Source organism: Dipteris shenzhenensis, chromosome 22 (assembly GCF_047967505.1).
Source record: "Dipteris shenzhenensis isolate YYH24624 ecotype China chromosome 22, Dip_SZ_1.0, whole genome shotgun sequence".
In the NCBI taxonomy this organism is placed as follows: domain Eukaryota; kingdom Viridiplantae; phylum Streptophyta; class Polypodiopsida; order Gleicheniales; family Dipteridaceae; genus Dipteris; species Dipteris shenzhenensis.
In genome coordinates, this window is record NC_141617.1 from 19107963 (window position 1) to 19121481 (window position 13519).

The window sequence follows — 13519 nt, forward strand, 5'->3', positions numbered from 1 at the left end:
TTTTCCATGTCTCTTTGCAACAAGCTATTCGCAGGTTGAACCAATCTCTCTTGTGGAGCACAAGATTGAGTTGAAGCCAGAAAGCAAGCCAGTTGTGCAATGCTTAAGGCGATTGGGCGTGATCCAAGATGAGGCACTAAAGAAAGAGGTAACACAACTACTTGAGGCCAGGATTGGGGACGAGCATTTTCTGAGCGAAATCTTCCGAGCGTCCGAGCGAAGGAAAAAAAAAGCTTTCAACTATGCATAAATATGGCAAAAATCGATCAGAAGAAAACATAGTTTCACTTAGAAATATGCAAAGTATTATAGCAATGCCTATTTTATACAAAAATCTTTAGGTGAATCTGTAGGAATGGTGAGAGCATAATGGGATGGCTTTTGAGTGAAGAAACCCACATGTAGAGTAGACTTCTCTATGAAAATTCCCTTATGATCTTTCTTACAACTTTTACTTAATAGGGAGTGACATTGAAAACCCTCTCTCAACCTATCTTCATGAAAGAGTTTCTTCAAAGAAAACTCATTGAAGCAAGCCATCCAGGTAGTTTCGCCAGCGAAACCCCTTTGAAGCAAGTCTCCCAAGGTAGTTTCGCTGGCGAAACTACCTTGGACAGCACTTTTAAAAGTGACATAACTTTCATATCCAATGTCCAAATATAGTCATTCAACCACTCAAATTGATCGGAACACCCCATTTGAGCACATCTATAGAGTTATATTTTGGAAAATCTTTCATATATAGGATTAAATATTACATGTATTTTATGAGAGTGATATATAAGCCTAAGTTAATACTTATTTATGAGAGTAATATATAAGCCTAAGTTAATTTTCTTATTTAGAGACATCCCTTTGACCACATGTCTCTAAATAAGAAAATTATGTTGTGTAAAAATGAATGAGTGACTAGTCTGTATATTTTTATGATAAAGGGATCTAGTTCTAGTGAAAATAAAAGTGTAAAAACCATGTTTCCTAAAGAAAAACATTTTAAAAAATCTCTTGAAAAACACGCTCGGATAAACCTGCTCATAGGTTTTTGCTCGTAAAATTGACGCATCCGGATTGGTTTGAAGGGTTGTTTTCAAAGTCAAGTTAAAGAATTGGAAGTAAGAGGATATTCTCAGCTTATTATAAAGCAAATCATAAGGGCATTACAAGACAAGAAGTCCTCATTTGAAGGAGCTTAATCAAAAGGCTATGGCACTATGTAGTCAATTTGATTTTTGCAAGTTTGTTCATATAAACAGAAAAGAAAATCAAAGGGCAGATGATTTAGCTACTCAAGCCATTGTAGTACAAGACCCGGGGGTGGTTTCTTTGGTAGACACTGGATGGCCAGAACTGCAAGATGTTTAGCAATATGTGGAAGAAGACATGTTTCCTCGAGGGTTAACTCCACAACAGAAGTAGAGATTGGTAAGGAAGGCTTGTCCCTATACTATTGTTGATGACATTCTTTATAAATTGGGAAAAGATAAGGTGCTCCGTCTGGTGGTCCATCCCATGGAGACTAGGAGAATCCTAGAAATGTGTCATGAATGCTCTCGTCATTTTGCTTCAGCAAGCACCGCTAGGAGAATTCTTAATGCAGGTTACTTTTGGCCACGCCTCCATAAGGATGTATATGAATGGTGTCGAAGTTGTAAAGTATGCCAAAAGTTTGGAAGGCGACAGTTGATTCCTAGGCCCTTGAAGCCTATTCCAACATATGGACCATTTGAGAGGTGGGGGTTGGACCTTTTGGGACCACTCCCTCGCTCATCTCAAGGGCAAGCATTATTTATTGGTGGCCACAGATTATGCGACTCAGTGGGCAGAGGCCAAGGCCACAGTCAATAGCAAGGCAAGCACAGTTGCAAAATTTCTCTTTGATCAAATTTGTTCACGCTTTGGCTGTCCTTTGGGAATTCTCACTGATGGAGGAAGCTCTTTTAGAAATGAACTAATTGAAGATGTTGTGTCAACAAGGCCACACCACTACTTTGAGGTGGCACATCTACAAATTGACTAGCTTGAGGTGTGAGTCAGGCATGGATTCATGAGGCTAGGATTGGTGGCGTGCAACTATATCATCTACTTGGTTGTCCAAACTTTTAGACATTTGTCTGCCTAGAGTGGCTACAACTCTCTCAACTCTTGGCCCCTTGCATTTTCCAATTTGTTTGTTGGCATCACCCAAGAAGTGCCTTTGCATTCTTGTGCTGGATCCTGAGTACTCCTCATGAAAAAAGTTGCATTTCCACTTCTTATTAGGCAAAATTGTAATGTAATCCTGAGCTTAAATGTTGGGTTTCTTCCTCATTTTTGTGGAGCCATGCTTGCAATGAAGGTTGTAAGAGAAACATACAAAAATTTATATAAGTAATACGTGCATTCACATAAATTTTCATGTTCTAGATTCTACTATATCATTTTGGTTTTACTATATTTGGAAAAGTTTACAATTCTACATCCAAAATCAATGTGGCTAGATTTGGGACACTAGCTTAGAGTACTCCATACACGCTTGATAGACCTCAAGAGAGAGAAATCATCCAACTGTCTTGCCCCCTCCAGACGTAATTACATGCTCGGGGGGGTCACTATGTATAAAACCTCAACATCACGTGCGTTCAAGGCCTATTTGTAAAATCCCTTATCTGTAATTTTTCCATTAATAAAATGTACCCTTTTTCTATACAAATATGTAAATGTTTTCCAAAATCATTTTAAAAACTCCCTTATGTCAATTAATTTTTGTAAAATTTAGAAATTAAAAATATCCTTCTGTTGAACTCACGTGATAGGGTTACATATGATGATTGAACCCCTCAAGATTGCATGATTGTGAACGTGGTAATCTACCTATCAAAATAGGTGTACGATGGCAAATTGCCTTTTTCCATGTTCTTCTCTCTCTCTCTCTCTCATAAGCATTTATTTGCACCATGATCATCTGCAACATCCTCTCTATTAACGGATGTTAGTATTTCACACACTAGTGCAATAGCTAGCATTACTTACACAAGTACTTATAAACAATTTTACTTCTACTTTCTAAGCTAGGAGACTTTGTTAATCTAATACCCTCAGTCCTCAATATTATTTTTTCTACGAATGTATGTACTATGGAATTTGAGTTCTAATAAGGGCTATAAATTGCAATGTATGCAACATAATCATATCTAATTTGTTTCACCTAATAATGTATAAAACATAAGGATAGTAAACCTATGTATACCACATTGATCTCTCCACACATACATGCCATAATTTTGTGAGTTGCTACGAGCCAGCAATTGCGAGCCCAAGAACTGGGTAGAATTTGAGCGAGATGCAAATGGCCGGCATAAGCGAGCCCGCAATCGGCTCAAAGTCAAATATTTCCTCATGACTCTTAAATCCTAGTTTGTAGAGTTTTACTAATATATAGTATACATTTTAACCACATGTGAGATGTTCCAGGTCGGCCTAAGAGAACCTCAAACCGGCACATGGCACATGGTATAATATTATTCATCAACGAGCGAGTTGTTCCAGGTCGGCTTATGCAAATCTCCAACCGTTCCAACCGGCTCATTGAATTTTTTTAAAAATATAGTTATAGGCTATAGCTACATGCTTATAAATAAATACATATGGTAAAATCAATAAAAACATACACACAAACATAAGCTTTTCCATAAGTGAATCATTTCATGCAACCTTTAATGTCTACCTTTCCATTTTCCTAGACGTACCTACGATATTTTATGCAACTAGATTGAAATATTAAGTCATGCAACTAAACTAAAATCCCAAGCCATGCGACTAACAAACTCTTCAGCTAATCCTAAGTGACAAGTGTTTCCAAATAGTCTAGACAAGTTACAACTTAAATACTTCATGCAAAAAGTTAAAATCATCTATTTTTCCAATGCCACGTACAATGTCACATGCAACTAACTTACTCTTTACCTAATAGTATGTAAATTCTAATTATCTAATAGGTATCTAAGTGCACGTGGATTCTGACCGGCAAAAGCGAGCCCACCACTGGCTCCAGATACAGTTTTGAACTTACAAGGACTAACAAAACTTACAAATTTCTTTGAAGCTTTGTTTATCCTTCTTTCCTATGCTTCTTGTCTTTTCCAAGACTCCACAGAATTCTAGGAATCTCAATTATGTGACTAGTACCAGCACGGCGCTGGTTTATAAATGATTAACACCGAGCGGTGTAGCTAAACACCACTCGGTGTACTGCTCGGTGTAGTGTACATAACACAGAGTGGTATAATATCTTACCATGTGGTAATGCGCTGATATACTGAGCGGTGTATGGATTTACCATGCGGTAATTGATCCTGGTTAAAATTCGCTACTGGACCGTTTTAAAATGCCCAAGGGTTAATTTAAAAATGTTCAAAACGTTTTAATACAACATTTTAAAACTAACATTTTAATACCGCCGCAAATCCCTGCATGTATAGCTTCGAATCATGAGGAAAGTTGAACGACCTAGTGAATTGGTTGGTATCACTCAATCCACTTGGAGGATAACAAAATAATAAGATGCTTGCTCACCCTCAAGGCTACTAAATTCAATCTTTTTTGTCTTTTCAGCCAAGTCCCTTAGCCATTGGAGCTTGACATATTCAAACCAAGATTCCTTCAAAATTATTGCCAAGCATAAGGGCCTATATCTCTTTCCAATTGAATAAGAAAATTTTTAAAATGCAACTTGAGACAATGATAGGTCCATTGAGAAATGTGTATGAACCATATTGTGCATGACGAAGCAAAGTGGCCTCTTTGAGATTGCATCTAGAGGCAATTCTATTAATTATAAGTCTTAAGGATCTCTTACTGTGGAAGGTGCAAACACAGAAAGTATGTATAGGACGAAGGTGCAAGAATGATATTTTAATCTCAAAATCTCATATAGAGAGGTGTTTACATAAGGAAATTGAAAGTCCTTTAAGTAGGAAGGAGGCTAGTTGGCCCATGTATCCATTGGAATTTTATTATTACCTCTTCAATATATGTCCTAGGTAAGGCTTTCTATTGAACCCCTCAAGGACCTTACATCTTTCATTCATTAAAAAACTATCTATTTTCTCATGAAGTAAATTTAAAAATGTTTGTCATCTTATATATAAACTTCTATCAGCTTTCTAGATTTAAATACCTCTTTTTTTCAACACATATCCTAAAATTGAGTGCACATCTCAAGGCTTAAGAGGTGCCGAGCGTTATGATTCATGAGGATGAACGGAGAGGAAGCAAAATTTATATGACATAAATCTCAAGTAGGGTCATTCCCATGTACAGTAGAGACAATTATAGATACCTGGAGCGTTGACCGAGAGATACTCTCCATGTATAGCATTATTAAGGAAGAGCCCACTAGCCAATAGGGATGAAATAGATATTGAGTAGATTGTGTCATGAGGAATGTTGAATGACCTAGTAGAGTACTGAGTACTCAATCCACTTGAAGGATTATGGATAACCCTTTCTCCCACGCCATACTCCTTAGCCTTAGGATCATTAAAACCAAGACTTTTTGACTTTTTAGTACTCCACTTGAAGGATTATGGATAACCCTTTCTCCCACACCCTATTCCTTAGCCTTTGGATTATTAAAACCAAGACTTTTTGACTTTTTCACACTTATTGTTAAGGATGAGGATTATTTGCCTTTTAAATTCCTTATTGCATGCTACAATGAATCTTTGAAGTAAACAACCTATTTATGTCTACCTCTTAAAATCAAACTATGTAGGCAATGGCACGCCGGGTAGAGTCCATAAGAGGCTAGCCCCATGCCACCGCTAGTTTGACTGGCAGCTTGGAGAATAGCTCCGAGGGCACTTTCGGCTCACCAAACGTCTATGGCGTCCCCATGAAGACCGGTGCTGATCAGGGCGTGTGCAGCTGGCAACTACCTCCAACCTGCTACAGACTGGCTATTGCCAGTACCGCCTTCCTCCCCTCTCCCGTGAACATATTCCTCCTCTTCCTACATTCTGAGCTCCATGGATACAGAACCTCACAGCTGCGTGCACTCTCTGGTGAATTCCCTTCCCCTGCAAGAGCATATCGAATTTCTTTTTGCTCTCCACCAGGACGAGTACTTCCCATTCTTTCCACTTTGTTTTGTCGTGGCAGTTGTCTTCCGTGGTCTTCTTCTTCTTCTTTGCAGGGTCCCAGCCTGTGTCTTCTTCCTCCCATTGGACTTCGTTGGCGCTGGCACTGGTGTTGGGGCTGGAAGAACTGTTTCTTAGGGTGGCATTTGCGTGAACTCCACCAGCTGAGACTGTGGGGACTGCGTTGCCATGGTTTGCAGGGGAGATATCCAATGCTGAGCTTGAGGGGATTGCGTTTAGGTCAAGAGGATGGAAGAAGGTGTGTCTGGCCATGGCTGCATGCGATGGGCGACGACGAGCGAAAAGGTAGGGGAGAAGACATGGAGGTTCACCGGTAGAGGTGACCAGGAGAGAATTGAAGGGAGTCACCAAAAATGGTGAGTCCAGCTATTGGTGGAGATATCAGGCCTCCAAAGGGTGCTCCAGGCCACCCCCCAGAAACGCTCCATGCAAGTGTTTCATCTGGTTCTTCCTGCCTCGGGGATGGCAGAGTCAGTTGCATGCCGGTTGCATGGGGACCGTCCTTTTCGGTGGAACTGGCAGAACGAGCTAATCTTGCATGTGCGTGGGGACCTTCTGTAAGACTTGCTAGTGTGCTTATTACTAAACTTCTTGTTTGCGTTGAACGCAAGAAAGGCGAAAGCTGCTTTCTTTTTTGGGATAGCACCAAAGAGAAGCTTCGGCATGATCTTATGCCGACGGCCGACCCTGTTGAGGTTCTATAAGTTAATTCGAGTTGTTATCACGACCCCACGTTCACATAGGCTCGCAACCATAAGTTAATTTGAGTTGTTATCATGACCCCACGTTCGCATAGGCTCGCAACCATGACCTTATTCAATGACTATCTCCTACGCTCTAAAACGACCTACGCCGGCCATGTACATCAGCCATCAACCTCGGCTTGAACTGCTCCTCCAATGAAGTAGCTCTATATCCTACCTTTACAAAGCTGCTCTTCTATACAACTAGCTACAGAAACTCTCACAAAGCTCCACAACTCTCCTCTAGCATCGGCTTTAACTAGCTTTCTCGGAGAATGCACGCTTTGCAGAATGCATTAGCTCGCATGCTCCCCCCAGATTCTCCTTCGTCTTCACTCTTTGACCGATTCGATGGAGCTTTCCCCCTCACCGCAACATTCTAGCCCCTACAATTGCTCCATGCATGGCCAAGTAATAATGGAGGAGCACCACTTCGAGACACTCCATCGCCAGATCTCTGTGTATGCGACCATTTGCTAGCAGCTTGTGGAGATGCATAGATCATTCTAGCCTCTATAGTTCTAATAATGCATCAACACCATTGAACACATGCGCTGTCCATTCCATCGTCTGCTTCCCCTTTTGTGGAGCTCTCTATATTTTAACCACATGACTCTTAAATCCTAGTTTGTAGAGTTTTACTAATATATAGTATACATTTTAACCACATGTGAGATGTTCCAGGTTGGCCTAAGCGAATCCCAAACTAGCACACGGCACATGTATAATATTATTCATCAACGAACGAGTTGTTCCAGGTTGGCTTATGCAAATCTCCAACTGGCTCATTGATTTTTTTAAAAAATATAGTTATAGGCTATAGCTACATGCTTATAAATAAATACATATGCTAAAATCAAGAAAAACATACACACAAACATAAGCTTTTCCATAAGTGAATCATTTCATGCAACCTTTAATGTCTACCTTTCCATTTTTCCAAATCTTCCTAGTACCTACGATATTTTATGCAACTAGATTGAAATCTTGAGTCATGCAACTAAACTAAAATCCCAAGCCATGCAACTAACAAACTCTTCACCTAATCCTAAGTGACAAGTGTTTCCAAATAGTCTAGACAAGTTACAACTTAAATACTTCATGCAAAAAGTTAAAAGCATCTATTTTTCCAAAGCCACATACAATGTCACATGCAACTAACTTACTCTTTACCTAATAGTATGTAAATTCTAATTATCTAATTAGTATCTAAGTGCGAGTGGATTCCGACTAGCAAAAGTGAGCCCACCATCGGCTCCAGATATAGTTCTGAACTTACAAGGACTAACAAAACTTACAAATTTCTTTGAAGCTTTGTTTATCCTTCTTTTCTATGCTTCCTGCCTTTCCCAAGACTCCACGGAATTCTAGGAATCTCAATTATGTGACTAGTACCAGCACAGCAGTGGTTTATATATGATTAACAACATCGAGCGGTGTAGCTAAGCACCGCTCAGTGTATTAAATTATACTACTCGGTGTACTGAAACCCCGCATGGTGTACATAACACAGAGTGGTATAATATCTTACCATGTGGTAATGCGCTGATATACTAAGCAGTGTATGGATTTACCATGCGGTAATTGGTTGGAGCCGATCCCGGTTAAAATTCGCTACTGGACCGTTTTAAAACGCCCTAAGGTTAATTTAAAAACGTTCAAAAGGTTTTAATACAACATTTTAAAACTAATGTTTTAATACCGCTGCAAATCCCTGCATGTATAGCTTCGAATCATGAGGAAAGTTGAATGACCTAGTCAATTGGTTGGTACCACTCAATCCACTTGGAGGATAAGAGAACAATAAGATGCTTGCACACCCTCAAGGCTACTAAATTCAATATTTTTTGTCTTTTCACCCAAGTCCCTTATCCATTGGAGCTTGACATATTCAAACCAAGATTCCTTCACAATTATTGTGAAGCATAAGGGCCTATATCTTTTTCCAATTGAATAAGAAAATAAGTTCCTCTTTTAAAATGCAGCTTGAGACAATGATAGCTCCATTGAGAAATGTGTATGAACCATATTGTGCATGATGTGTCCTCTTTGAGATTAATTATAAGTCTTAAGGATCTCTTATTGTGGAAGGCGCAAACACAATTGAGGAGGGTGGTTAGGGTGAAAGAGAAGACATAGCAAATGAGGAGGGACATGTCATTTTGGATGGCAAATTTTTACTTCTCAAAGGCAGCTCCAGACATCACATCATGGAGATTCATGATCGCTACCTAAGGCATTCACTATGGAAAACCCCCATATAGCAGATGCATTCAAGGGGGTTATGAAAATGTTGGGAAACCCCCTACCTATGGATTTTAATAATGTATGTACACCCCTTTTATAAATTTTGAGATGGTAAAAGGAGATTTTCGCTTTATAAATTAAAAATCCCCTCAAGTATGCTTAATTTCTATAACTCCTAAGAAAATAAAGCACCTTTTATTGAATGCACCTGCTATTTTACATGTTTCTTAGAAAATCCCCAAGGATGGATAACAAAGAAGCCCATCAAAATTAGTAGGCAAATATCATATGCATGAACAAAAATCCTTGGGATGGCCTATACAAAGACGTACCTACCAATATTAGATGATATGGATTATAGATATTAGGAAAAATAAGCACAAACTCTCTGAGCAAACTCTCTAGAGGTACAATCATAATTGACATCAGAGAAACATGTATGGCTCATGGTGAATGGAGTAGAGGTTGGAAATCTTTGATATCATGTCTCTACTAGAAGTTATAGGCCTTTGTGTCTGGTGATAGTTTGGAGAGTGTTTTGAGCTGCATGTAGAGGTATCTATGAAGGATGTACAATGTTTCCCTGGAACCTACCCATCCGACTCAATCGGCCCCTTCAAACTCCTCGATATATTTCAGTTCATGTCATATTGGACCGCCAGATCTTCTTTCAATAACATATAGTTCTTCTCTTTGGTGCAAACCAGCTTGGTAAGATTATGGCCTCCGTTGATCCTTTCCTTCTCCCTATGCTAGAGTACAACACCACTTGGGATGTTACCATCTTCATTCTCATCTAAGAGAAGAATGTGTGGTGCGGTCTCTTGGCATGAAAGTTCTATTTTATCCCTCGCTTTCCCAGTGATGAAGATCATGATAAAAGGACCTACCTAGGATGGACTCAAACGACATAAGAGTAAAACCACTCCTCTACAATGGGTTCTTTCCTCATTCTATCGCCTTGATTATGTGCACCAAAAAGCCCACCAAAAAGTATGTAATATAGGACGAAGGCACAAGAATGATATTTTAATCTCGAAATCTCATATAGAGAGGTGTTTACATAAGGAAATTGAAATTCCTTTAAGTAGGAAGGAGGCTACTCGGCCCATGTATCCAATGGAATTTTATTACTACCTCTTCAATATATGTCCTAGGTAAGGCTTTCTATTGAACCCCTCAAGGACCTCACGTCTTTCATTCATTAAAAAACTATCTATTTTCTCATGAAGTAATTAATTTGAAAATGTTTGTCATCTTATATATAAACTTCTATCAACTTTCTAGATTAAAATACCTCTTTTTTTCTACGCATATCCTAAAATTGAGTGCACATCTCAAGGCTTAAGAGGTGCCGAGCGTTATGATTCATGAGGATGAATGGAGAGGAAGCAAAATTAGGGAGATGGACAAGAGGCTCTTGAAGACTTATATGACATAAATCTCAAGTAGGGTCATTCCCATGTACAATAGAGACAATTATAGATAATTATACATACCTTGAGCATTGACCAATGAGATGGATGAGAGACACTCTCCATGTATAGCGTTATTAAGGAAGAACCCACTAGCCAATAGGGATGAAATATATTATGAGTAGATTGTGTCATGAGGAATGTTGAATGACCTAGTACTCAATCCACTTGAAGGATTATGGATAACCCTTTCTCCCACGCCCTACTCCTTAGCCTTTGGATTATTAAAACCAAGACTCTTTGACTTTTTCACACTTATTGCTAAGGATGAGGATTATTTGCCTTTTAAATTGCCCTACTCCTTAGCCTTTGGATTATTAAAACCAAGACTCTTTGACTTTTTCACACTTATTACTAAGGATGAGGATTATTTGCCTTTTAAATTCCTTATTGCACGCTACAATGAATCTTTGAAGTAAACAACCTATTTATGTCTACCTCTTAAAATCAAACTATGTTTCTTTCAATTTAAAAAAAAAAATCAAACTATGTACGTCTATCTCTACGCGCAATGGAGACTTGGGGCCTTTAAAGCACATGGATGGGGCTAGCATGGGTTTAGGATGGGAATATTTTTGTCATCATTACTCCCATCCTACACCAAGTGGTGTAGGATGGATTTAGAATGGGAGCAGCCACTTTTTCTCCCATCCTGGACCATGGCCTTCAAACCCTGGGAGCCAGAATGGGTTTCCCTTTTTTAGGGATTCAAAAACATGGAAGGATGAGAGGTGTCCTTGTCCCCACAAGGTCCCCATCTCTTTAACACATGAAATGATGCCATGTGTCCTCTTCCTCCTAAACCCATCCCTAGTTCTTTTTTTGTTAGCACATGGTGGGATGGGAATAGGATAGAAATATGAGTGGGACCACTTGGGACCACCTTTTCCCATTCCCATCCTATTTCTTCCGCTAACCTTCTCTCAATGTCAAAGCGTCATCTGATGGGATGTAATTAGTGTGCTTATTACTAAACTTCTTGTTTGCGTTGAACGCAAGAAAGGCGAAAGCTGCTTTCTTTTTTGGGATAGCGCCAAAGAGAAGCTTCGGCGTGATCTTACGCCCGACGGCCGACACTGTTGACATAAGTTAATTTGAGTTGTTATCACGACCCCACGTTCACATATCGTTGCTTCCCTCCTGCACGCTCCCTCCAGAGCTTGAGCTTCATCTCCTGCACTTCCAGAGCTAGAGCCTCATCTCCTTCGTGCGTTTCACGATGTATCGTGTTGCAAAAGCGTCCGAACACCTTGTTATTACTGGCTGGGGCATCCAAGACGTCAAATTAGCCAAGAAATCATGGATTCTTCCAGGCCAGAGTTGCACAATTTTTGATATCACGCCTGTCAACTACACGCTCGATGTGCAAGCCATGAGCGCAGAAAAGCTGCCATTCATCCTTCCTGCCGTCTTCACCATAGGTCCAAGATCGGAGGATATGGACGCCCTGAAAAAATTTGCAAAGCTTATGACTTGTCACGACAAGCTTTCGAACCACGTCAAAGAACTTGTACAAGGCGTTATAGAAGGAGAGACGAGGGTGCTGGCAGCCAGCATGACGATGGAGCAAATTTTCAAGGGGACAAAAGAGTTCAAGAAGGAAGTGTTCGAGAAAGTGCAGCTGGAGTTGAACCAGTTCGGACTGCTTATCTACAACGCCAACGTGAAGCAATTGGTGGACGTGCGGGGACACGAATACTTCTCGTACCTGGGGCAGAAAACGCAACAGGAGGCGGCGAACCAGGCGAAAGTGGATGTTGCTGAAGCGAGGTACAGAGGGGACAAGGGTGCCAAGGTGAAGGAAGGCCTGACGATGCAGAATGCATCAAGGGTAGAGGCGGAGACGAAGATTTTCACCAAGCAGCAAGAAGCACTGAGACGGCAGCAAGAGATGAAGTTGGACGCGGAGACGAAAGTCTATCACAATTCACTAGAGGCAGAGATCAAGGAGGCGGATGCAAGGCTAGCGACAAAGGCTGCGCTGTGGACGCAAGAGGCGGAATTGGCCACGATACAGGCAACCAAGAACGCTGCCATTCGAGAGGCGGAGCTACAGAAGGAGGTGGAGCAGAGGCGGGCTGCAGCTGAGACGGAGAGGCTGCGGGCAGCGCAGCTTGCGCCGGCCATAGCCCAATACGAGGTGGCGGTGCAGCACGCCAACGCAGCGCTGTACGAAAGCCAGAGAGTTGCAGATGCTGCGCTCTATGCTCAGACAAAGGAAGCAGATGCGAGGCTGTATGCTAGGAAGCAGGAAGCGGAGGGGCTGAAGGCTATGGCGGAAGCACAGGCAACGTATGTGCGAGCGATGCTTGAGGCATTTGGCAACAACACGGCGGCATTCCATGACTATCTTCTGTTGGACCGGGGAATTTATCAGGAGATGGGACGCATCAACGCACAGGCCATACAAGGACTCAGCCCCAAGATCTCAGTTTGGTCCACGAGCAACTCAGATCCAGGAGCAACTGCAGGGAGGAACAACAACAACAACAACAACAACGTCGCCATGCAGGAGATGGCTAACATCTTCAAAGCTATCCCTCCTCTCTTTTCCACCATCAAGGATCAGACGGGGATCTCCCCGCTTCCTTGGTTGGCGACGCTCCCTCATGACCCCAACCATCCACAGTAGTGATCTCACCCTGCTTATCTTGTAATTGAAGTGTCCCCTCATGACTCTCCTTCGGGCCTTTTGTCATTGGGGGAAACTACCTTATGCTATGTACACATACCCTAATACATATTTACCTTTTTCCCCAAGAAGCACCTCCGCTCTAGGTGGCTGGTCGTTTGCCCACTTGACCTCGATCACAAGTTAGAAGATGGGTCTGTGAGTGGGGAAAAAAAGTACACACACACACACCTTTTGCAAAAGATTTTCGTAACTCATCCAAATTAACACCTAGGCCAGACCTTA

At 41.0% G+C, this 13519-nt stretch overlaps 1 protein-coding gene across 1 annotated transcript; it reads left to right on the forward strand.

Moving 5' to 3' along the window:
* The first annotated feature begins 11821 nt into the window (after positions 1-11821).
* LOC147887834 (flotillin-like protein 4) lies at positions 11822-13234 on the forward strand. Its single transcript, XM_087393230.1, has one exon. It carries the CDS (start codon positions 11822-11824, stop codon positions 13232-13234), a length of 1413 nt encoding a protein of 470 aa, XP_087249356.1.
* Positions 13235-13519: the final 285 nt, after the last annotated feature.